This window comes from Cupressus sempervirens, chromosome 8, assembly GCF_028749045.1.
Source record: "Cupressus sempervirens isolate cs-2001-9-10 chromosome 8, ASM2874904v1, whole genome shotgun sequence".
NCBI lineage: Eukaryota > Viridiplantae > Streptophyta > Pinopsida > Cupressales > Cupressaceae > Cupressus > Cupressus sempervirens.
The window spans coordinates 66,582,591-66,608,320 of record NC_143125.1 but is presented as its reverse complement, the minus strand read 5'-3'; the positions used below and the strand labels follow the sequence as shown (position 1 = coordinate 66,608,320).

The 25,730-nt window shown below is 33.4% G+C and overlaps 1 protein-coding gene and 1 pseudogene across 3 annotated transcripts in view; both read left to right on the top strand.

The window, feature by feature from the left end:
• Positions 1-1,098: 1,098 nt before the first annotated feature.
• On the top strand, positions 1,099-2,016 carry LOC149541637 (uncharacterized; annotated as a pseudogene).
• A 7,533-nt stretch (positions 2,017-9,549) lies between these two features.
• LOC149541635 (TMV resistance protein N-like) overlaps positions 9,550-25,730 on the top strand; it is a 48,215-nt gene continuing 32,034 nt past the window's right edge. Inside the window, exons 1-6 of one of the 3 annotated variants that reach the window (XM_089796813.1) lie at positions 9,550-10,611; positions 10,810-11,926; positions 12,038-12,283; positions 12,406-13,320; positions 13,488-14,155; positions 14,226-14,288. In XM_089796813.1, coding sequence (XP_089652939.1) covers positions 10,070-10,611; positions 10,810-11,926; positions 12,038-12,283; positions 12,406-13,320; positions 13,488-14,155; positions 14,226-14,247 — 3,510 coding nt within the window. In that variant the 5' untranslated portion in view covers positions 9,550-10,069 and the 3' untranslated portion in view covers positions 14,248-14,288. Of the gene's footprint in view, positions 10,612-10,809; positions 11,927-12,037; positions 12,284-12,405; positions 13,321-13,487; positions 14,289-25,730 lie in introns of those variants that run through there. The other 2 variants (XM_089796814.1, XM_089796811.1) reach the window with 2 other exon arrangements.

Genomic DNA, 25,730 nt, shown 5'->3' with positions numbered 1-25,730 from the left:
GTAGATAAAATTAACAAACTATCATCTTTGTCATAGATGGTGTTGGCTTGACTTTCCCACACTCATTCTTGTGCTCTCTTGTAACCTCTACAATCCTTTTTCATATGACAACTTTTGCCACAAAATCAATAGTCTCCTCCTTTCCTTTCCCTTGACTTCGAGCACCTTGCTAATTTTGATCTTCTATGATGATTGTTCCTTCCTCTATTTTCAGTGTTGACTATTGTCAAGGCTTTTCCATATGAGGATTCCTTGTTGCTTCTCCACATATCTTCACTAAGTAGAGTTGTCATAACTTCAACATAGACCGGGTTTCTCTTTGAGGAGTTAGAAGTACTAACTGTTGTAACAATGAGATCTTAGCTATTAGGTAATGAACACAACAAGATGATAGCTTTAGATTCATCATCTTGTGTCATGCCAACCGAGGTTGTTTGACATAGCAAAGTGTTCAAGTCATTTATGTGATTTGACATCACAGTCCCATTCTTCATTTTTAGCTTGTAGTAATTTGAAGTTTATCCTAAACTTCCTTGGTCGAAGATTCATTATGAACATTGAATAAAACATTCTATGATAGAGATAGAAATATTGTTGCCTTTGTTTTCTCATTAGTTTTATCCAACTCTTCATCCTTCATTGCAGCCGATTTCTTTGCTTTTCCATCAATTGCTATCACCAAGTCTTGCTTGACTAGCAACAAATGCATCTGAACTTTCCACAAACTGACATTTTGTCTTGAGAATTTCTGCACTCGCAAATCTTCCATGACCCTGGATTTTCAAACACCGAAATCATTTCCAGTATCTATGCCACACTCTGATACCAATTGTAAAGTTCGTTGAAAGTGCACACTGGAAAGAATAGAATAGAAAAAAGAAATAGAAAATGTAAACACATGATTTTGTCATGGTTCACTACAAATTGTGGCTACGCCCACACATGGAAGATCTCTATTATTGTAAATATTTGAACTTTACATCACAGCTATAGCTTCAGCTCTTCGAATACAATGCAATATAATGAACCTCCAATACATATTTATAGTGTCTCAAAGGAAATGAAAAGATGGACAATTTGGAAGAAAACAATAATAAAATGTGTATGATAAAAGAAAGACTGTTGGGCTTCACATATACACCCAACAGTATAGAAGAATTGAAAGGACTGAAGGAGATGATTTTTTCCGATGCTCCTTCAATATGTTCCACTGAAAAGTTGTAGGTTTTAAAACAGATATGTATATTTTCTCATTAACTTGTCCATTATTTCCATTTAGTTTAGTTGCTCTTTTGCCATATCTTGTAATTTTTGAAACGGTTGCATCTGTATAAAGTCTGTCAGAATAATGCTGAAAATATTTTAGTATTTCAGAGATTGCCGTGGAAGATTACAATTCTGGTGGGGAGAACGGCTAGAGAAGATGAAGATGAAGACTCATTACCCATTCTATTCTTAAATGTAGATAAAATTTATAGCACATTGTTAATGGTGGATGATATCTATGAAATAGATCTGAGTACGGAAGAAGTAGAGGAGATGATCCATTCGTTTCATATAAAAACCCAACATTCCTTCAGTACGTTTATCTTTTGTGCTATCCTTTGGGGACCCATTTTAATGAAGAGAGACATTTGTAATGGAACTGAGATTATCTTTGATGGGGATTTTCGGTTGAAAGAAATAGAACTCTGCAGTTATCATGCAGATTGGGTATACATTTGCGTTGTAAATGAGGAAAGGTTCTTAAAATATGACTCTTGGATGGAGAAGAGGTTTTTGATGGGAGTGAAGGAAAGTGAGGAAAGGAAAGCCCTCGACATGATACAGAGTTTATTTACTCAACTATGCATTAGCAATGGCGACTATCATGGAAATTTTGACGAAGCCCATAGCGGGCATTATGCTGACTGTGAGGATGTCATTGACATTGATGATTTGCATGAGTATGATGACAAGGATGATGACTATGATTGCAGTGATGATGGTCATGATGATGATGTAAGTTATAAGTGAAATTTTCTTGTAAATAAGACTAGATATTAAAAATTGAAAACATTTATTTTTAATTGTAGAGATTATATGGAATCATTATTAATATTTATGAAATATAATACTTAAAATTTTATGTATATCATTTGATTATTATTAAATAGGATATATTTAATAATTATAAGTAATATTGTAATTACAATCAAGGTAGTAAGGTAGTTTTGCAATTAAACTATTTAAATTTAATGTTTATATATATATATGTTATTTTAAACTTTGAAAAAGTTATTAAATATCTTGAAAAATGAAATTTATTTGTCTAAATGTTTATCTATTGTGAACACAAATAACTTACTTTTATATTGATCTACAATTACCCAAATAAATGTATTTTATGTTTTATTATTATATTTTAACATACTATAATTTGATGTGTTGTTAGGGTTAATGTTACATCATTGTTAGTGTTATCGTTGGGTGTGGATTAGGTAAGGAGTTACATCATAGTTATTATTATGCTTAGGCTTAACATTTTGATTATAGTGAGAGTTGAAGTTAAGATTAAGGTTAGATTAAAAAATATGATCAGTTTTATGGCTCTAATTATTATTTTTATTAAATTAAGGGTTAGGATAAGGGTTTATTTTTAGGTTAGAAGCAGAGTTAGGTTGTATTTATGATTATAATTTTATGGCTATAGTTATTATTTTTATTAAAGTAAGGGTTATGAAAGGGCTTAGTTTTAGGTTAGAAGTGGAGTTAGGTTGTATTTATGATTAGAATTATGTTTATTATTGTAGTTTTAAATGCTTTGATAAAATTTTAGGTTAAGGTTTATAAAAATGCAACAAAATTATCTTCTTAATTGACAAATTTTTCAAAATTATTTGTGTAGCTATCACTACTCTATTCAAACCTATCTTGTGCAAGCATCATCAAATTTATTTGTGTAGCTATCACTACTCTATCAAACCTATCTCGTGCAAACATCATTCACCAATAACCAAGGTTATAAAAAAATTCCTCTCTTTGACCTTCAATTTCCCAAGTTAAATGGTAAGAAATGTTCTCTTCTAAGAGTCTTGTTGGTCTAGGAATAAGTAAATAATTTTTTCTTTAATCAATCTCTCAATTTCAATATGGGATGGATGCTCATGGACAATAGTAAATATTGGGTTAACTTAATGAAGACTAAGTACCTTCGTAATAGGGTGGGAAACTCCTCCTTATCTGATTCCACCTCTACATTGATTTTCTCTCTTTAGAAAGTATTCTCATAACTCAACATATTTTAAGACTAGAAAGTACCAAAAAAATTAGAAATATAAGTACTATCATCTTTAGGGAGGAAATATGGCATCTCAAAAAACCTTTAGGAGATCACAATAACCTTAGTATGGTTAAAATATGACTCATAAGAAATAATAGAAATCAACTTAGAAGTTACATTATCTAGGAAAATGGAAAGGATTACTATTACTATTTTTCAAATAGGTAGAGAAATGTGCTAACATTTCCCCTTCATACCAACAATAGTCTCAAGGAATGCTTTTTTCCATGAGCCCCCACCTTCCAGAACACTGCCTCTTCTCTCAGACAAGTAAAAATATGTGGATATGGATATTTTTTGCTTGAGTATTGGTTGAGTTAAAGTTTATTTGGTGAAGATTGGTAGTAGACCAATATATAGGAAATATCATCAGAGACAGATGTTGGAAAATTAGGTTGAACTTATCAATGAAGTGCAATTAAAGATAGTGATCTTGGATTGTAGTTGAAGACATATTCGTAGAGATATGTTTGTGTTACCAAGTCTTATAGATCATTTTTCTAATTTCTTAGCTCTCTCTTTAACATCCTGATGGTGGATCATAGAGTATGATCCGAAATGTTGATGCTAAAAAATCTTACACAATCTTGCCCAGAAGCTCGAATACAAACGTCAATAAAGTAAAACATGTGATATATTCTATTTTGCTTGTGTATTTATATTTATCCTTATTGAAGATTGTGTTAATAATATTGTAACATGTGGAAACTTTATTATAATAATTATAATTATGCTTTAGAAAGTGTGTATGCCTTAATAGACCAACCTAATTAGTTATTTGGGTAGGGTATAAAGGAAAGGCATTTTTCCTGGATGTAATCATCATATCACATGTAATATTATGGATGTGACCAGCATGCAAGTTTTTTCAGAGCATAAAAAAGATTGAGTTGATTGATGGTCTTGAGCTTCAATGGAACTATATTAGCAATTTAGTTTCAATTTTGGCTAATTCAATTGATGTAGGAGCATCTTGGGTCAATAAGCAATCTTGCATTGACAAAAATATTTCTTTATTTTATATACTAGTTTTTTGTTCAAGGAGTAGTCATTGTTGATCATGTTTTGAAGTTATGTGAAGTTGGCATCTTACCGTGGCATCTTATTTAAAGGACCAATAGTTTCTCACTTGTACATGTTTTTTGATATGACATGTAGTTTGTACCCACTTACATAAAGTGGCACTCTATAAACATACTTTTTAGAAAAATAATATAATTACTTTACTTGTGAAACTAGCCATGTGTATTAATCAAATGAGGACCAAATGTGGTTCATTTTTTTATCAAATACTTAATGCAATATTGAACATGTGTTAGGGGTCTAATTTTTCTTTTTAGCTTAATTATGTATTGCTATCCACAATTAATTATTATGGGTGGTTACTAAAGAAAAAAATGAATTTAGTTATTAGACCTTAGTTTACTATTGGGTATCTTCCCCTATTACTAGGAAATAATTTTTAAATACCATGTACCAATTGTGCAATCTTTGTTACACTTGGCAAATTATGAGTATGTTATACAACACAAAATCAATGTTTTCTTTTTAATGTATATTAATTACAAATTTAAAAAATTGTAAAACACAATGAATTATTTGGAAGAGGAACTCTAGAAACCCTCAATCTCAAAGGACGTAAGGATTGTGATGCTCCTTTATTGTGAAAAAACTTCACCAAATGAATTCCATTATTCTAGTGTGAGTATTTACTTTATCTTTTGCTTTTCATGCATAATATAACATGATCTTCCACCAAACAAATGTCATAAATAAATACAATAACCACTCTATCAAACAATGTATATATTTTATTAGCTCCTTCCTATTTTGCATATCAATCTATAGAGCTTTTGCAACCTTAGAAAAAATTTCTTTTCATTATTCTTTTTGTGATGTCCATGCCATATTCCGGAGTTCCTAATTAGCCTAGGTGAGAAGGATACAATAAAAAAAGGTCATAGAAATTGGCTTTATGCTATAATTAAATTTTCAAAAAAAAAAATTGAAGTCTACTTAACAAATCCATTGTGCAAATAACTTGCAATCATTGCAAACCATGAGATTGTATTTGTTAATGGTATGTTTTCAAACATCCAAGTGCATTTTATGTTCTAAATTATGCATGCATGTCCACTTACAATAATATAAGGTCATCATACAAGTATTTTATTTTAACTTGCAAATTTTATATCCTCTCAAAATTGACTGAAGTGTTGAGAAACCTTCACATAGTTCAAATATTAAATTTATTCAATTGACTTATCAATACAATGATTCTAAATAAAAGGAAATAGAATTTAGTCTTATTATCTTTTATATAAAAACAAGAACTTCTGAAGTATAATTTTTTATCATAGAAATCAACGAAGAATGATCTTATTATTAGGTGAAAAAAGAAAGCAACTTTTTCATTACTCTATGACTAAAACAGATTTAGTATTAATATTTCTTATTTAAATCTACTCATATTCACTATGTTATATAGCTCTCTGACATTAGACTACTTCACTTACAACTACAATCTACAACAAAATTTGTTTATTATTTGCATTTAATGGATGTCCGTGCCGTATTCGAAAGTTCGCATTTTAAAACACAAGTAGAATTACGCTAGTTATGCTAATTAACAGAGCTGGGATCTTCAGAAATAGGCTCAAGGCTAGGTTTCCACTCAGAAAACCTTTGTTGCTGCCTCTCCATTGTCGACAAGGAGAAAGAAGGCACAAGCCCCTTCATTATTACCTCTTTCCCATCGATACCCAAAAGAGATGCGGCCTCTTTTTGGCTCAGTCTAATTGTCAAAAGCACAATCGATCCATTCTCACACGCCGAAACAATCTTGGATGAAACAATACTTGATTTCAGCTTGTCGGCCATTTCTTCCTCACACAAGTCTTCATTTTCTCCAGAGACGAGAGGAATAAGAAGATCGAGGTCAACAGTTCGCAGCTCCGCGGTGTGAGGAAGAGGCCGACTGAGATGAACCGGTCGACGAACAGAACCCGGATGATTTGGATAATCACAGACTACTTCCTTCACATACGAAGGACTCCGCAGATTCATCACCGTTCCGTCGACTTTCTTGATCTTTATAAGTCGACGCCCTCCTTTTGAAAGTCCTCCTAGAAAATTACCCATCACGGACTTACAGATCTTCTCTGCTTGCTCTCCTGCAATTGAAAACAAAAACTGTGATCTTGTGCTCAAAGCCAGAAATGGCTTGAAAGAATATAAAAAATTGGAATTTTTTTCTATGCAAGAAACGGGCAAGTCTGAAAAAAGCAAGCCCAAACTCATTAATTTTTGCTTTTCGAATGGCGGGACGTTTAAACTTAATTCAAGGACATAATTTATTTTCGTGGAATTCAACGGGTTGTTGGGAAGTGACAAATGCGGTCTGGGTTCATTGCTACCCGACGACCAATGTTTCTATCCACACATGGCGATTGACTAAGCAGGTGGAAACTTACACAATTAAATGGGTTTGGTGGGGCAGTAAATGCGAGAAGTCGAGTAACATATAGCTTTCTTTCGCCAAGTGAAGTTTTATGATGAGTAGGTGAAGTGTATTAATTTCCAAACTCGAGTGGTTGACAGTAGGAAATTTCGCGGTTCGTCATTCGCTCAATTGAAATGTCCCAATTGAAATTCTGGTTTGATGTGGGAGAGATAAATCAGAGAATGCCGTACGTATGTTTTGTTGTGGATATTAATTTAGTATGATACGCACTTGCGCCGATTCTTATCGACTCCTCGACCATTTGTATCAACTGCGGAGAATTCACTAGTTCGGCATTTAATTTTTATGATAATGGATTAAATGAGTGGTATCTGTTTTCATGGGTTAAAATTTTATTACAAAACTAAAATACAAAATATAGACATTTTAACTTAAATTGATGTTAACTAACATGTTAAATGTTAAATTAATGGACATATTTATAGCTCTAGAGAACAATTTAAACCAACAGAATTTGCTTTAAAATATCTTCATTTTGCAGGTCGAGAAATGATGATAGTCATTTCCGATAATGAAAAAATATCCCACCTTGCTTTATACAACCCGTCACTAGTAAGCTTATTCAAAAAATTATTTCAATTTTTTAAAATTCAATATATTGATTTCATTGGTTTTATTATTTTAAAAAAAATGGAATATTTTGGCTACTCTATGACTAAAACAATTAAATATTAAAATTTTGTATTTAAATCTACTGATTTTCACTATGTTGCATAGCTCTCTAACATTAGGCTACTTCTCTACTTCCAACTACAACCTACAACAAAATTTGTTTATTATTTACATTTAATGGATGGCGATGCCATATTCCAAAGTTCCCATTTAACACACAAGTAGGAAGGATGTTGGATTGTAGAATTTGGTTTTATGTCTACCAATAGAATCTGTTTTAAAATATCTACATTTTGCAGGTTGAGAAATGAGGACAATCATTGTCAATAAGGAAAAACCATCTCTTCTTGCTTGGTACAACTCTTAACTAGCAAGCTTATTCAAACATTCATTTCATTTTTTTTTTAAAGTATAATCTATTAGTTTAGTTGGTCCACTTGGAAATTCTATAAGTACAATACAACTTCAGATCTCTTCTTCTTTGATTTCATCCAAATATAATTAATTAAATGAAAACCAATAAAAAATAATATAAAAGGGCATTCGCTAATCTCCATAGAAAATTCAATAAAAAAAATTATAAATACTAAAGACATTATTTTTAACACAGTTTTTGGTGAATTAATAATACAGGGAGGGCATGCCATAGAGATCATATGCTGATAATAAATAAATAAATTATCCAAAATATATTTTGTATAAAAGGTAACCACATTATAAATACCTTGGCATCGATTTCAACAAAAAACTAAGCTGGTCTAGTTGCAGGTATAAAAGGACATTAGGTGGATGGAAGGCTTTCTACGCTCTTCAGAATAGCTGCCGTGAAGCAGAGTTGTGGGATTGAAAAACTATTCAAACCTTGTTTGGTCTTCTTGTGCTGCCAGTTGTTCTTTATGGGTGTGAATTATGGGCCAGCAACACTACTATAGCACAATGGAAACAAATCGAAGGAATCCAAAAGCGCTTGATTACAAGCAAGTTTAAAATTAAAAGCACTGTTCCATATGACATCATGCTAAGTGAAATGGGGGCTGCGCCTATTGAGGCACTTGCTATGGTTCGCCTTTTAAGCTATCTAAAAAGAATCGAAAAAATGGAAGAGGATAGATGGCCGAAAGTTGTCTTTAGTGACACACTATGTAAGCGAAAAAGGACATGGATGCAACAAAACACCAAGTGGATGAGTAAATGGAATATTCATTTCAATATGTGCCCCACAAGTAATAAAGAAATAAAGGTCTTTGTTATGGAGAAATTCTACAAGAGAAATTGGGGAAGCGAGATTAGGAGGAAGAAACTATATTATATAAATGAGTTCAACCCCACTTGTGATCAACTCGAAAAAGTGTACATAGGAGCCAACATTTCTTGGAGAGCTAAAATTCTTATTGCTCAGCTGAGAACCAACTCTCACCAACTTCGTTGTGAGACCGGGCGTTGGAAGAGGCCAAAGGAGGCTTGGGAAGAGAGAATTTGTAGATTTTGCAATTCTGGGAAAGTGGAAACTGAACAGCACTTTATTCTAGAATGTGAGGCCTACAAGGATAGCAGGGATAAGTTTGCGGATACTATATGTGACAGTTCTTGGCATAACCTGTTCAACGAAGAGTACATTGAGCAATTGGGGGGGCTCATCATTAGTCTACACAAGAGGCGAACAGCGCTACTTAAGTTTGCTTGAGTTGTCTTGCTGTCCCATAAGCTATTTTTGGCCTCGTGGACGTTAAAATTTTATCTATCTATCTATCTTATGTAGAAACTAATTATCCAAAATATAGTTTTTATAAAAGATAACCACATTATATAGAAACTTCTAACATAAGGAATATTCTTTATTTCCAAAAAGCTTAACTATTGTAGGGTCCCCAGGCACATTAATTTCTTCTTCTTTTCATATACTATATTCCATGATTTTCCACAGAATAGATGTGATGAAGGGCCATATGTTTTTCCTTTTCGTACAGAGAGTTTATTGATTGCACAGCCGTGCCCACTTTTCTTGGTCATTGCAACATAATAATGTGAAAGCACAGCCAATACAACTCTACTTCTTTTATTTGTGGAGTTCTTCCCAGGCAAGACCGTGGAAACAACGAAAAACATCTCACCAACTACATACTCTGTTTGAAAGACTCGATTGCACTAGTGCGCACACAGAGCATCAAATTCTTTGCCGACTTTGAAATATTGGAAAACAGTAATCGAAACCCTCGAAGCAAGAAAGAAATATCATGATTTTCCTCTTTTGTGAAAAAGCCGAAACAAACGAAGGGCCATTGTGATAGAGTGGGTATCTTTCATGACTTTCCACTAAATGGAAAAGACTGGGCCTACTCGCGGTATTTTCTTCGTTATTGCAAGGCCATCACAACAGCCTACACGAATTTTCTTGGTCATTGCAAGCTAATAACGCGGAATCACCGAATTCACTTTTGAATTCTGTCGTGATGAGGAACGTGCAAAGAGCCCTATTTGATTATCGGCTCTTTTTATCTCCATGCTTGTTACCCTTCGAAGCACTGCATTCCTTGTTTTCAATTAGAGGGTTTTTCATATGCATTCTAGATTTGTTTGCTTTTTCACCTTAGCATCAATTTCTTTTACTGTTAATGGCCTCCACTTCCACATCTGGTCGAGAAGACCAGGCAACCGATCCATTTGTGGTTCTTGAACCTCCCAAGAAAAAGATGAAGTCCTCCTTGCCTGTTAAACACTTTGATGTTTTCATCAACCATCGAGGCCCAGACACCAAAGCAAATCTGGCTCTGCAGATCTACAATTCTCTGACGAAATCTGGGGTACAGGCGTATCTTGATTGTGAAGAGACTCAACTGGGAGACTCAATTTCTTCCGCCATAAAGAACGCCATTTTCTCTGCCACAGTGCACATTGCCATCTTCTCACCGAGATATGCAGAGTCTCCCTGGTGTTTAGCCGAGCTTGCTTTAATGTTCGAAACCAAAGCCAGAATTATTCCCCTGTTTTACCATGTTGAGCCTTCAGACTTCCGCCACATCAAAGGAAGAGTTGCAGATGCGTTTTCCAAACACGAAGAGAAGGGTAGATACCCGGATCATGAAATTCAACGGTGGAAAGATTGCCTGCAGAACGTCTCGGGGATCAAGGGAGACGAAATCAAAGGGCAGAATTAGTAAGATTGTTAAATGCCTTTCTTAATGTATTTCTTTTATTGACAAAATGTTTTTTTTTTTGGTATTTAGAATATTATATTTTATACTTTAGAACAAGGGAAATTTGGGAAAAATTTGGGGAAGTGAGACGAAATTACCTTAAATACTCGCAGCCCTTTTGAAATTCGATCTTTTGTTTCTGCTTTTCCCATTTTCAGCGATCTGAATAATCTCTGTTGCAAAGTCGTGTCCGCGGTGGTTACAGAGAAGGGAAAGAGGAATATTCCTCGCCAAGTTACAAAGTATGCTGTGGGACTTGATGAGCTTGTGAAAGATTTCCAGTATCATTGCCAGAGTAATGGGGAGATGAGAGACACGATAGTTGGCATCTATGGAATGGGAGGGTCTGGGAAGACCACTCTCGCCAAAGATTTTTTCAATCGCAAACATTCAGAGTTCAGCAGATCAACTATCCTCTTTGATGTGCGGGAAAATGATGTCAAAGGTGCCCTTACTTCTTTGCAAAGTAAACTTCTCCGTGATCTATTTTCTGAAAATCATCATTCATTTAATAGTATAGAAGATGGAGTTTCTGTGATCGAGGATAAGCTTCAAAAGAGCCGCGAATCAAGTTTCCTCATAGTCATAGATGACGCTGATCATCGGAAGCAGTTGGACGCCCTGGTAGCAATGGATGCCCTGAATCCCAAAAGTTTGGTGATCGTCACAACCCGTGACGAGAGGCTTCTTACTCAGGCAGGAGTAAGAGTCCGCTATAAGATGAAACAAATGAATGAACAGCATAGCAAAGAGCTCTTCTGTTGGTACGCGTTTCATAGAAAATCTTGTAAGAATGGATTTGAAATTTTGGTAGACAGCTTTGTAAAAGCGTGTGCAGGTTTACCTCTTGCTCTTCAAGTATTGGGCGGCCATGTTTTCGACAGTGACAAGGCTTATTGGAAGTTGCAACTAGATGCTGTTAAAGAAAGACCAGACAGAGACATCAAAGAAAGGCTTAAAATAAGCTATGATGCTCTGGAAGAGGATCAGAAACAGATCTTCATGGACATAGCGTGCTTTTTCATAGGGAAAGAGGTGAGCAAGGCCATGAGCGTATGGAAGGCTTCCAAGTGGAGAGCTGAACATGCACTTCAGACCCTCCAGGACAAGTGCCTCCTTGAACTGCAACTTCGTTTCGATTATTTTCTTGATTTTGATCATGATGAACCTCATGAGCCGGGATCTGTTTTGAGAATGCATGACCACCTCCGTGACTTGGGCAGAGATATGGCAGACAATGCCAATCCTTGTCGGCTGTGGCGTCGTACAGATCCTGTATGTGTTTGAGTGCCCTCAATTTCATGCTTATCAAAATGATTTCTTTTCTATACGATGTTAAAACATTTACATTTGACTTATTCTAACTCCATAGAAATTTAAATGCAGACTGAAATGCAAAGCATTATAACGGCAGCCAAAGAAAAGAATTTCAGATATTTTAATGATTATTCTCGAGAACTTGGATACCTTCTGGAGATTTCAAACACATCCACAGATTTACAATGGCTTCGAATTACAGATAAACCTGGTAGCAGTGAGAAGGATATTCCTGACTGGATTCCTCTGCAAAATTTGCAGTCTTTAAGACTTAATGAAGTATCACCTGCGAGATTGTGGCAAAGGGACGACCAGGTATATTCTTTTTCTTGATAAAAAACTGCCTTCTAGTAGAATCCGCTTAAAGTCCGTTCTCCTAAGACTTTTTACCATTCAAAAGCATTAGTTTGAACCAATGTAGTGATTGTAAATTTCAGATTCCACTCAAGCTTAAAGAGCTATATATGGTTGACAGTCCTTCCACCAATCTGCTGAGCTTGATTGGAATGCTAAAACATCTTGAAACTTTGCACGTGAAATTTTGGAATACAGGGCCTTTTCATTGGAATTGCTTGCTAAGATCTCTAAGAAAACTGACCCATCTGAAGACTTTAAGGTTGAGACTTTCAAGCGAGGAATTCACATTTAGTGATGATCTGTCCCGTATGATATGCCTTGAAGCCATAACTCTGTCCTCTGATGGATTATCTACAAGGAAGGTCTCAATAAGTGGACAGGTTTGTCCAGCCCTTAAATCTCTGAAGCTTTATTCTATGAAGGATGTAATTACAGTGGATTTAACAGAGGTAACTACACTGGAATGTCTGGTGTTGCTCGGTTGTAAAAAGTTAAGAAAAGTATTGTGCAGTGATTTGGTGCAGCTTGAAATGGTCCGCATAAGAGGCTGCCATGCTATGAGTAAGTTGCCTAATTTTGGGGGTTTCAGGTGTCTCAAGAGGATCTATATTAAACATTGTCAGAACCTGCAGGATATGTCAGCTATTGAAAGATTTAAGGGGTTGAAGAAGATCTCAATTTCAAATTGTCCACAGCTGAAGGATATAAAAGCTATTGAACAATTGAAGGGATTGAACAGAATCTGGATTGAGTGGTGTGACCAGCTAAAGGGAGTAATTGGTTTTAAAGAATTGAAAGGGCTGAAGAGAGTTTTCATTGGCCAGTGCCCAAGGCTGCAAGACATACAAGGCATTGAATCTTTAATATGCCTGGAGAGCTTTATCATTGCTGGATGTCCGAATCTGCAGAACATAACGGGTATAGAAGAATTGGAAGGACTGAAGGAGATGGTTGTTTCAGATGCTCCTTCAATAAATTGCATTGAGAAATTGCAGGTACCAAACCAGATACGTGTATTTTCTCACTTTTCCATTATTTCAGTTGCTCTTTTGCCATTTCTTATAATCTTTGGAACGGTTCATTTGTATAAAATATTTCTTAGTGTTTCACTATCAATTTACTGCTGAATGAAAATAATTTAGTGAGAGCACTATGATTTCAGAGATTGCCGTCGGAGCTTACAATTCTGGTGGGAAGACCGGTCAAGTCAGATCTAATAGTAGACGGAGATAATGAAGATGAAGATGAAGACGGAGATGATGAAGATGAAGATGAAGACTCCGTGCCATTTTTAAATGCACATAAAATTGGCAAAACATTGCGTATGGCGGATGATTTCTGTGAAACAGAGCCTGGGTATCCAAGCCGACAAGTAGTGGAGATGATCCATTCGTTTCATATAAAACCCCAACATTCCTTCAGTACGTTCATCTTTTGCGCTATGTATGAAATGCCTGTTTGTATGGGAAGAGACATTTGTAATGGAACTGAGATTGACCTTGAAGGGTGTTATGGGCTGAGAGAAATATACCTCTGCAGTGATTGTTGTGTTGGAAATAGGTGGATATACATGTGCGCTGTCAATGAAGAAAGGCTCTCAAAATATGACTCCTGGATGCCAACTAATGGGGTATTAAAGGCGTATTTTATGGGAGTCGAGAAAGGCGAGGAGTGGAAAACCCTCTGCATATTGCAAAGCTTATTCACTCAACTAGGCCTCGGCAAATATCGTGAAATAACTGAAGTCATTGACTGCGTTGATTTGGAGATTGGTGAGGTTGATATTGATGATTTGCATGAGTACGATCGCGAGGATAATGACGACGATGAGTATGGTGATGATGATGCAATTTAATTTTAATTTGCATGAGTACGATCGTGAGGATAATGACGAGGATGATGATGATGAGTATGATGTATGATGATGCAATTTAATTTTAATTGAAATTTCAGTTGTAAATAAGATTATGGTTATTAAAAAAAGTTATTTATTTCTAAGAGTTCATAAAAAATCATTATTAATATATTTTATTGTGTGAGCTATTAATAAATTGATTAACTTTTATTTTAATAGAACATTTTCAAATATGAAAATAATTAAATATGAATTGTTTAAATAGGTTATTTTTAAAGTACATAAATATGGTATTATTATATTTTATAAGTCAAAAATATTATAAAGAATGTAAGTTAATAAAATATAGATTGAAGAAAGTCATTAATAGAACTAAAACATGTGCAAAGTCGCATAAAGTTTTACTGATTTATTGAAAGGGTAAACTTGAATTTTAGTCATGCAACATTTGAAAGCACTTGAGCATTGATGATTTTAGATTCACATCCTCTTTGTCTAGTAATGTAAGGTCTATTAGGACCATTACTCTTAAGATGGTGAAACGTTGGGGAGATTGTGGGGAAATAGGGTAAAATATTATAGTGAATAATCAAACAAATAGTGAACAAATTTGATTTGACTATTAAAGTAGAACATGACCAATCATTGATGAAATAAGAAACAATGTTATTAAAATTAGCCAAAAAGTATGAAAGGAAACATTATAATCATGTGGTGAAACAAATAATCAAAGCTTTACCTCACATATCCAATTCAAAAAGGAAAAATGAGAAAAAACGTGAATTCTTTCATAAAATCATGTGCCATCAAAACAATGATCCAACACACAGAAAGAGAGAGAAATAGAGAGAGAGAAGAGTGACGAGGAGATATATGCGATGGATAATTAGGGGTCAAAATAGATAATGATATTGATCCCATAGAAGGGAGATGTGAGAGAGACAAATAAATAAGAATCAAGAATGTATACCAATATATATACATATATCTATAGAAATATATATTTGCATATTTACAAACGTAGACATGTATTATATACATAAATCTATATATATAGTGTAAGCTTAATTTAGAAGCATGTATTTTTATGTCTTCATATCTAATATGAGTTATTAAGAATTTGAAAATATATATTTTTTCATTTCAAAACTTGAGTAGGTTATAAAGAATTTGAAAATGTACTTTAAAAAAAAACCTACATGGGTTATTTTGCACATTAAAATTCGTACAAGTTTTGGATTGCTAAGAGGGTTCAAAAATGATCCTAAGAATTCGTAAGCCCATTTTCCATCCATCTTTGTCTCTTTACACATTTTTATTACCTTTCAACATGATTTCTCAACTTCATCACCATGTTTACAAATGATCAAGTGAGCATCTTTAAAACTACCATCGTAATCTCACACATATCATCTTTTTGACCATATATAAGTTTTTCCATTTGTGGACAACATTAGCAAAGCAAACTTTAATTTTACTTACCAGTGTCTTGATAGTCCTCACAGATATATGTCTAGCATTTTTTTAATAATTTTTGTTATACTTGATCAAATTCAAACCAAATTACATACTACAATTCTATAGTAGATAGTAAACAATTTAAAAAAAAATAAAGTTAAGACTTTTGTTTATTTTGATACACGTTATGTCCAACACATGATCAGATACCAAAGTTCGAACATACCCTCAATTTGAAAAATTAAATTGAAAAAATACTTAATGAAAAATTATAAAAGTATCCAAAAATTCTATATATCACTCTTAACTATCGTCCTACCAAAAGGTTTTTCAAATTATTAAATCCAACTACATATTTTCTGAAGTGCATAGAAACAACTATGTGATGTTTTTCCCTTAAAACATCAAGAATAGTTTTTAGTGAGAAAGAGGTTTTTCCACCTCTTAATCTTATCCATTTTTTAAAATAATAATACTTTAGAAACTAGATTTTGAGTAGTATAATTTATATTCTTTCCAATAGTTTGAGTTTTAGTGTATGGCCCTCAAATATCTCTTTGAAGTTTAAGTTTACTTGACTTCAAAAAAAAAAAAGTAGCCACTTATAAGTAAAAGCACAAACCTGTGTCACCTTTTATAAAGAAAAAGGATCCTAGAATGTGAACTATTCAACTTTAATGACATACAATTGTATTTGTGTTTATAATTTGAAGATGCTATCAACTGATGAAATGTGTGAAATTGGATGAATTTTATGCCTATATAATTTAATTTTAAAACTTTTTTGAGTAAGAATGTATTGATTTTTTAATTTTTTTTAAATTGAAGTCATTTTTTGAACTCCAAAAATTTTAGGATGCAGTTCCCATCAAACAAGTATATGCAAATCCCTTTTATTTTCTATGATTCAAAAATATGTTATAGATGATAGATAGGACACAAAAAAATATTGGGTTTTTTTTGTATATTTTATTTGTTCTAAGTATTTGAGGTCGACCTTATCAATAACCAATAGATTTTTCCTCCCGTCAAAACTTCTATATCAAATCTACACACTTTTAAAAGTAAATTACATATTCTTGAAGAGGACTCTCTCCTCTAGGGATAAATTAGTTAATTAGTTAATATGATTTACTATTTTTTCCCTTTTTTGCGGAAGCATCTTTCAAAATGATAAAATATCCACCTATAATATTTTGAAATTATAACATATTATAACTAAACAAAATATAATGAAAGTTATATAATGATGATATTAACTCTAAGACCTATAAAATGGTATTTTAAGTTTTTCCTTCTTCTTTTTTAATGTAGAGATTTGATAAAGAAATGAGATTTGACCAAAATAGGTTTAGAGGTCCTAAAAGGTGGCACAGACCTATGCTTTTACCCTTATACCCACTATTTGCGCACCATCTTGAAGAACTTACTCCCCATTTTTTTCTTAAAAGTCAAATTCATTTAGTGTATTACTTCTCATGGTAAAACTTTAATTTTTTATATTTAAAATAGAAGGGGGTAAACCTTGGTTAATAGGTGTGTGCTTTTCTACATAGATTGTGAATTTATTCAATACTTTTGGTTTACATTGGTCCCATATTAGGAAGTTGTGGGATTCATTATTAGCATGGACTAGGTTATGTAAAACACTATTAGAAATATATAATACTGAGAGGGGAGTGTGAATCAATATTTTTAATCTTTTTGCCTACAACTGGATATTATTATTTACTTTACCACATGCATAAGAAAGTAAACCAATAATACTGAATAGTATAAACAACCATACACAAAGAGAGATCATAACGCCATATTTTGTTAACTAGGGAAACCCTAGCCAAGGGAAAACCTCGGTGGGGATGAAACCCACTAGATGATTCACTATATAAAGGATCTGGTTAAGGATATTGACCCTATTAGGAGTCTATGAAGAATGTATTGTGTTTTGAGTCCCTATTAGGAGACTAGGCCTTGTTAGAAGCCTCAACCCTATTAGGAGTTGCTTCAACCCTGTTAGGAGTTGAAGGATCATATTCAAATGTATGCAAGAAGAGCCCACTGCCCTAACATGCAACTATACAATAAGATCTTTAAGAAATAAGTATACATACAATACTGAGATAATTGTTGTGCTTCACAAATCTTTTGGTTGAAAATTCTTCATACAAGAGTGACTGCATACATATCAATCTACATCATATCTCACATAACAATTCTTCACATCATATGTCATAATATTGCATTCACTTATTACTTTAATTTCACAAGATCATATCGTAGACCCTTAAAATCGTCCCAAAACACTATATTAATTTATTTAATATTTCCCTTGACATTATAATTACTAATTAATTAATTAATATTCATTTTCCTAAGATATTTAAATTTAATTTAAATAATTCCATCCCTAATGTGTTAAATTTATTTAATACATGACCCTCCAAAAATCCCCTTTTAAACAAATCTTATTTATTTAATCCCATCCATCTCATTAATTTCTTTAAACCTATGAGAGAGAGAGAGAGAGAGAGAGAGAGAGAGAGAGAGAGAGAGAGAGAGAGAGTTGAAGTTTTGTCATGTGCATTGTGTGTTGGGTATCTTTTGTCGTGTCATAAAATCATGTGCCATCAAAACAATGATCCAACACCCAGAGAGAGAGAGAGAGAGAGAGAGAGAGAGAGAGAGAGAGAGAGAGAGAGAGAGAGAGAGAAGTGAGGGGGAGATATATGTGATGGATAATTAGGGGTCAAAATAGATAATGATATTGATCCCATAAAAGGGAGATGTGAGAGAGCAAAAAAAATAAGAATCAAGAATGTATACCAATATATATACATATATCTATAGAAATATATATTTGCATATTTACAAACGTAGACATATATTATATACATAAATCTATATATATAGTGTATGCTTAATTTAGAAGCATGTGTTTTTATTCTTCATAACTAATACGAGTTATTAAGAATTTGAAATTTTTTTTTTTTTATTTCAAAACTCGAGTAGGTTATAAAGAATTTGAAAATGTACTCTTTTAAAAAAACCTACGTGGGTTATTTTGCACATTAAAATTTGTACAAGTTTTGACTTGTTAAGAGGGTTAAAAAATGATCCTAAGAAAAAATGAGGTGGCTCTAATATAGACTATAATATACAAGGAGAATGAGAAGCAAAGGTGCGACTAATATAGCACAATCAAATGGTTGAATAAGAAAGTAGTGTCACAATATAAATGACATAAGAAATGGAGTTAATAATAATATAAAGCACAAGAAAGAAGTGAAATGAACAAAAAGATAGTATCAAAGTCACTTATCTAAATATGCACCATCAAATTTGTATTTGCATAATCCACATGGTAACAATGAACATGCAAACATGAAGTTCAGAAAGAAAAAGTATATCAAATGGTTTCTATTTTTTATGTCATGTGCAATGTTAAAATATGGTATATGATAGTTAACAAGATTTATATCTTTATGTGCATGCATATATTATATATTATCTACCTCATCAAATGATAGAGTTTGTGTATTTTGATTATGGTCAATGTTTTATCTTCTCTTTATCTATAGGTTCTTGTATTATATTGCCATGTTTGGCTTATTAGTAACATTATGACAACTTCACATATTTTAGCAATTACATTGATTTTCTTGCATTTACTATACAACTTATGACTTAATGACCTCATAAAACCTACCTAGGATCCAAATACACCCCATGGACTATTGCATTACATGAAATGACTTCCTTATCCCATATTTTAACTTTTTAGCCATTTAGGCCTCTTTATGGCAATTTGTTACATTATTTGTACTTTTTAACATTTCAATGGCTCAAAGGCCATGATACAACATTAAATTCCTTCATGGATCCTTACTAGGTCTTCATTCCTCCTCTGTATGCATATGCCACCTCCTTGGGTCTTGGTAGGGAACTTGTGTCATTCATCCTCGTGGATGCCTCTACATCAGCACTTGATTCATGAGCCCATTCTTTTGGTCCTCCTTTGAAAACCAAGCCTTTTAGGGACCTATTAGGTCTGTGTACTTTGGTGGATCCTTGGAGTGTTAGAATGGAACAAGTTTTGGTCTTGGGATATGTTGTTAGGGATATTAAACTCTTATGATCCCAAATTAATAACAATAATAGATACTTGGGATCCTTAGTACTTCATAACATTCAAGTGCTCAACATGATGAGAAGAGGTTGGGGCTAGTGTTTACCTAGCCACCCAAAGCTAATAGAATAGGCAATTTGATCCCAGGATGAAAGGTGAGATAGATTTAGCAGTTGGCAACTTTGTATCGGCTAACACTACAAGTTTTAGCATCACCTAAGATGGCATCAAAAAATAAAAATGAAGTAAGATCTCCAAAAAGTGAGAGAGCCTAGTATAGGTCTCTACAACACAGTCCTATAGGAACTCAAATCCCATCTATACCTCACACGAGCTCCGAGATATGCCATGTCAAAGATCACAACCCTATGGCATTTAGTGACCCTTAGTGACGTTCCAGTTCGGCGTGCTCGAGAATGTTCAAGAACTGAAGGGGATAGGATGAGGTTGGGGATAGGGTTTACCTTGCCCCCTGAAGCTAACAAAGCAAAGTTGTCATCCATTTTGCAATTTTGCTTTGACAACTTTTGCAATTTTTGACATCTTAACTCCTAGACATGTAAAACTTAACCTAATGACCCTAGGGACCTTTATAAGCTTCTAAGAAAAAAATAATTTCTTTGAAAATCACCTATATTGCTCATTTTTATGACTAAAAAGTGGCCCATAGTGTAACAGCAGAGACTTGGCCCAAAACAATGATACCTCATCTTTTGATATGTTATAGAAGAGCGAAATGGGTATCCTAATCTTCAAAAAAAAAATTGATGTTATGTAAAAATTTGGAAGAAAAAAAAAAAAAAAAAAGCAAAAGGACAACATTTTACGCATTTTTCTCCATTCTCAACAGTGCCATGAAACTTGTGTTTAACATATTGTTTGATCCTAATTCTTGGGTTTTACTAACATATTGAATCCCTTATCATGTTGTTCAACTCTATTTGTGAGGATCCACCATTTTTGGGGAGTTCAGTCAATTTTGAAGTTACATGGATTAATGCTAAGTGCTGCATTGTTTGGACAAAACTATGAAATCTGAGTTTTGGTTGTTGTTGGGCCTTGATTATTGGGTTTTGGTGCTATCTTGAACCCCCTTAACATGCTAGGAGTCCTAAATTGTGAAAATCCATCATCCATGGGGTGTTGGTTCAAGTTGCTAAGTGTCTAGTTGTATGAATTAATGCTAATCCATTTGCATTGTCATTGTATCACAGTGTAGAAGTTGGGTGCATGGTCTATCCTTGTGGATTGAAACCAGCATTTTTCTTCTTCTCAAAATTGTAATATATTAATGTAAATAAATTTTATTTCATTTCAACTATTAAAATAAGTCCATTAGTACTTATGGTTTTGTGTTTTTATTTAGGAACTGGTTGACTAGGATAGATGAGTATAGATTACTAGATGGAAAATATTAAAGTGGATACGTATGATCTTTCAAATGCTATCAGAATGCTCTAGATAAACCCATAATCATCTTTCGAAATGAAGAAAAAGGATAGTTCTCCATTGTATTAAGTATATGGATGGACATACCACTATGTTTGAATCTTTAAAATTTACAGTTTGGTCAACTAGAATTGCATATCAAATGGGTTGATCTAGCCTATTTATCCCCTTGTTTATCTTTTTAAGAAATAATACCTCTTTATTAGATGGTAGTTTATGATGTTGGGAGGAAGATCTAGGGTTATATAATAATAAATGGATCATCCCACATCAATATGTTATGCATAATCAAAGGATGCTTTAACTATTTAACACCTTATTTATAATAAGGAGAGGTCATATATAGTTGTTACAAATGGTGTATTTGTTAATAACTAGTCATTGTGAAGGTTGAGTTTCTACATTTTACTATAGCTAATGCATTTATACAAGTACCAATGATTGCAATATTTTATATGCATCATTATTATAAGTGGTTGTGTCATCAATAAGAAATAACTTGATGCAGAGCACCTAATTAAAGTGTTTGTTTTGTTCAATGTAATAAGGCCTTGGGACTGATTAAGAAATCTCCTTAAGGCCATCCACCCATCTAATGGATTTAAGACCCCAAGGTGTCAATATAAACCTATGCATCATTTGGTCCAAAAGGTGGAATTTTGGTTTATTTTATGTTTTTTAGGGTAGTTTAGGTGTTTTCAATATTAGAACAATATTTTAGTCAAAATGGAAAAAAGTGAAAAAAATTGCAAAAGTTGCATTAGCAACTTTTTCAAAACAACCACTCCCAACGGCTAAAACTGCCATGAGATGGTTCTACCCATTTGTAATGGCCTATAAAGGCTCTAGAAACCTGAGTGGAGAGATAACATGAAGAAACATATGTACTTGCTCTTCATAATCAATAAAATATGTTATTTCAGGATGAGTTTTACTAATTTTCCCATACAGCATGGCCCAACATGATTGGGAAGTGAACTTTTTTGTACTGGATAGCTAGACCTACTAATTTGTGAAGCATTGGAATTGGTTTCAAGTTTTTAGCAATCAAGAAACTCAAGATATTGAATTTTCTTGACCAATGCCTTGTGAAACCCTCAAAATTAGGGTTTGGCCAAATAAATGGCCCTAACTTGAGATCCTTCCATTGGAATTTGTGCGAAATGGGTAGGGAGCAAGTTAAGGTGATTTACTTTCATACTTCAAAAGTGTTAAAGCAAGAGGTTTTAGCAAATATTTTTAGGAGCAAACCCTAGGTCTAATATCCCTCATGTATTAGACCAAATTTTATGCAAATTGATGAAGTAATTTCTTTAAAGGAAGTAGGGGACTTGGTGTGAAGGAAAAACATATTTTTTTTGGTTAGAAGAACACTCTAAAGTTGGTGGCTTGATTCCATGAACCCATCTCTTGGCCATTTCCTTGTAGACCATGCCTACAGTTGCTAATTAGGCGTGAGTACATGGTTTCAGTTAAGTTATGCTGGAGGGAGTGGAGCCTTAAGAATTTGAAGTCTCTTAATAATTTTAAAAGGGTATCTAAAACTATACTTTGATTTCCTAGTCCTTTGGAAGAGTTTTGAGTTATTGCTGAAAAATCGAACTAAGAGACCTAATTGCCTAGTAGGTCAAATGTTGCATTCTATTTTTTGGGTTGTTAGCAGTAGGTTAAATCAATGATTTTCCTTGTTTTGGTCATGTTGAGATTTCCTCAAGACATCATTGGTGTTAGAAAGGTTGGGAACACCATAATCACACTTTTTACTAAGTTGGGGGTAGTATGCCATTGTTGAACCGAGTAGGAAGAAGTTGGATTCTTGTCTTTTTTTGGAGAGTTGGGTTTGTAAACCTATTGAAGAGTTGTAATATCAAATTATTATCCTTTTTTAAGTGAATCATAACCCTCACTTAACCCTTTGTGGATTTTGGAGGTTTGGGTGGTAGAAGGTTGTTTAATTTTTGATTCCTTGTGCTTACTCTACATCAGAACCGGTCTAGCACACAAGAAACAAAAGTAAAACTATCCCACATGCACACAAGAGAGCTATGTTCAATATATCTACACTTCATAGTTTATTTTTTTTTCTATGAGAAGATTTGGTATTTTAATCTCTATTTTGCACCTCTTTTTAAATATCATTTTATTATTTAACTACGTGGTCACCTCAAGAAGTTGGTTTTAATATCTTTTTGAATTCTTAACTAAATGGTAAATTCTTTTTTAATATAATTTTATCTCTATTTTTCACATTTTGAAGTTGGTTTAATAGACTGATTACAAGAACAATGCTAACTGTCCTGAGTAACACAGTGATTTCTTCACAATTTTGATCTAATATAATGGAAAGATCATCACTCCATGAATGATAAAAAATTTATTCTCATGGAATGATTTATCCTTGATATGTAAAATTTAATTTCTAAATTTTAATGTGTAGATGAAAGGTATTTGGTTGATGATCACCGAGAAGAGTAGTGGAAGGGTTAATGGAAGTGGATGGTTGGGAGTAGCAGCGAGAGATCTTCTCGAAGGTGGTGCACTATTTATGGTTTGAAATGTCTAGAAACATAAAATTAATGGTGTATCCACCCTCAATTTATCCTAGAAAGGTGCAAAAAGTAGTTTATTGAGAGGCCCTAGTTTTGAGGCTTGTTTATGACCAATTTGGAGCTTTTTTACTTGGAAGCATCCAAGACCCCAATTGGTGAAATATTTGGAGGATTTTGATCATCTTTGGAGACTTTCTAGAGTCTTGAGATCAGGGAGTAAAAATAAATTGCATTTCCTTTGTAAAGTGACATCTTTGTGTCTTTAAAGACAGCGCTATTGTGTAGAATGACCATATCGGTCCAAAACAACCACCCTTAAGTTTTATATATGTTATGTATCTTTGAAAAGGGTATCCAAATCTGGTTTTTATTTTCTAAGTCCTTTGGAAAGTGTTGGAGTTAAGGGCTAAAAATTGTTGCTCCTCTTATGATTTGAGGTTAAGGCCTAGAAAGGCCAGTTTTCAGTTTGCCATCATCTCACTTCATATGAAATTTTTGCAATCTAGTTGATCTTAGTTTTTGCTTATAGAAATTCCCCAATAAACCTTCTATGCACAACTTGGGGTTAAATGAGTCCCTTGCTTCAAATGCATATAGTGTCACTTAAGCCATTTCAATCTATTTAGCATTTGCAACATGAAGAGTACAGCAAACATGTTGGAAAATATTGTCATTGATATTGAAGGGTAGAGTTATGAGGCAAGTTAAATATAGTAACTTGCATAATTATCTTTGCATGGGCCAAACCATGCCTGGAAGGAATTATAATAAAAGCATGTTGGCTACCCATTGGCTTTTGGCAATCCCTCTTAATATACCCCACCCAACTCCCCCCCCACACCCAAAAAAAGAAAATGAAGAAACCTCAATTTGAGTGCCTTATTGGGCGAATGTAAAAAGTGAATAATAATGCACTTGGACGACCTCATTAAGGTGGCATGATTGTTAAGTGAAAGGGTACCAATGACTACAATATTTTATATGCGTAATTATTATAAGTACACTTCATAATTCATTATTATCATTATTGTCAATATATCTACACTTCATAGTTCTTGTTTTTTCTATGAGAAGATATGGTATTTGAATCTCTATTTTGCACCTCTTTTTTAATACCATTTTATTGCTTAACTGAATGGTCACCTCAAAATCATAGTATGGAATAATTTCAAAAAATCCGACATGGACATATTTAATGTGCACAATCTAAGAAACCTCTTTAAATGTATTTTTCATTGACTATTTTTAGGGATCTAGACATGCTTAAACAAAACTACTAAGTTCAACTCATAATATTTGGTTTCATCAAGTGTTGACATTATTGCAAATAACATCCCAAAAATATCAAAATATTGAAAGTCTTTTGGTTCTATCAACTTATACATTAGCTGATCAACATTATCCTTAGAGAGAACTATATTTTTTACTGCCCCATTATCATCAGATCCAGACCTATTTTCCTTCTTACTTTTTGATGATTGTGATCTTCCACAATCCCAGGAATAAGATGATTAACACGCAATGGTACTTGAACAAAAAGCACTAATAGACATTGAGGATGTGAATTGATCATACCATTTCACATATGATTTTGGCCTCTCACCCTTTATCACTAGTGCTTCGACTTTATTCGCCCTCTTCTTTCGTGACCTGAAAATGAAGAATTAGCACAGTAAAAAATATAAGATAAGATTAGTCCACTAAAATTAGAGAATGACAAAAATTGAATCTAGCTTATCATTAAGAATTATCCATTTGTATAAATCCTTGCTTTCTGAGTTTTATGATAACCCTTGCTTGATGAGTATTGAAAACTTCTCCCATTGTATCCTTGCTTTCGCCAGTTTGAAGTTACTAGTTACATGTACACAATCATGACTTTACATCACAAAGCATTCACATTCTAACAATTTTCATGTTCTTTCATTACATTTTGATCTAAATCACAAATTCTAAACTTTCACTTAT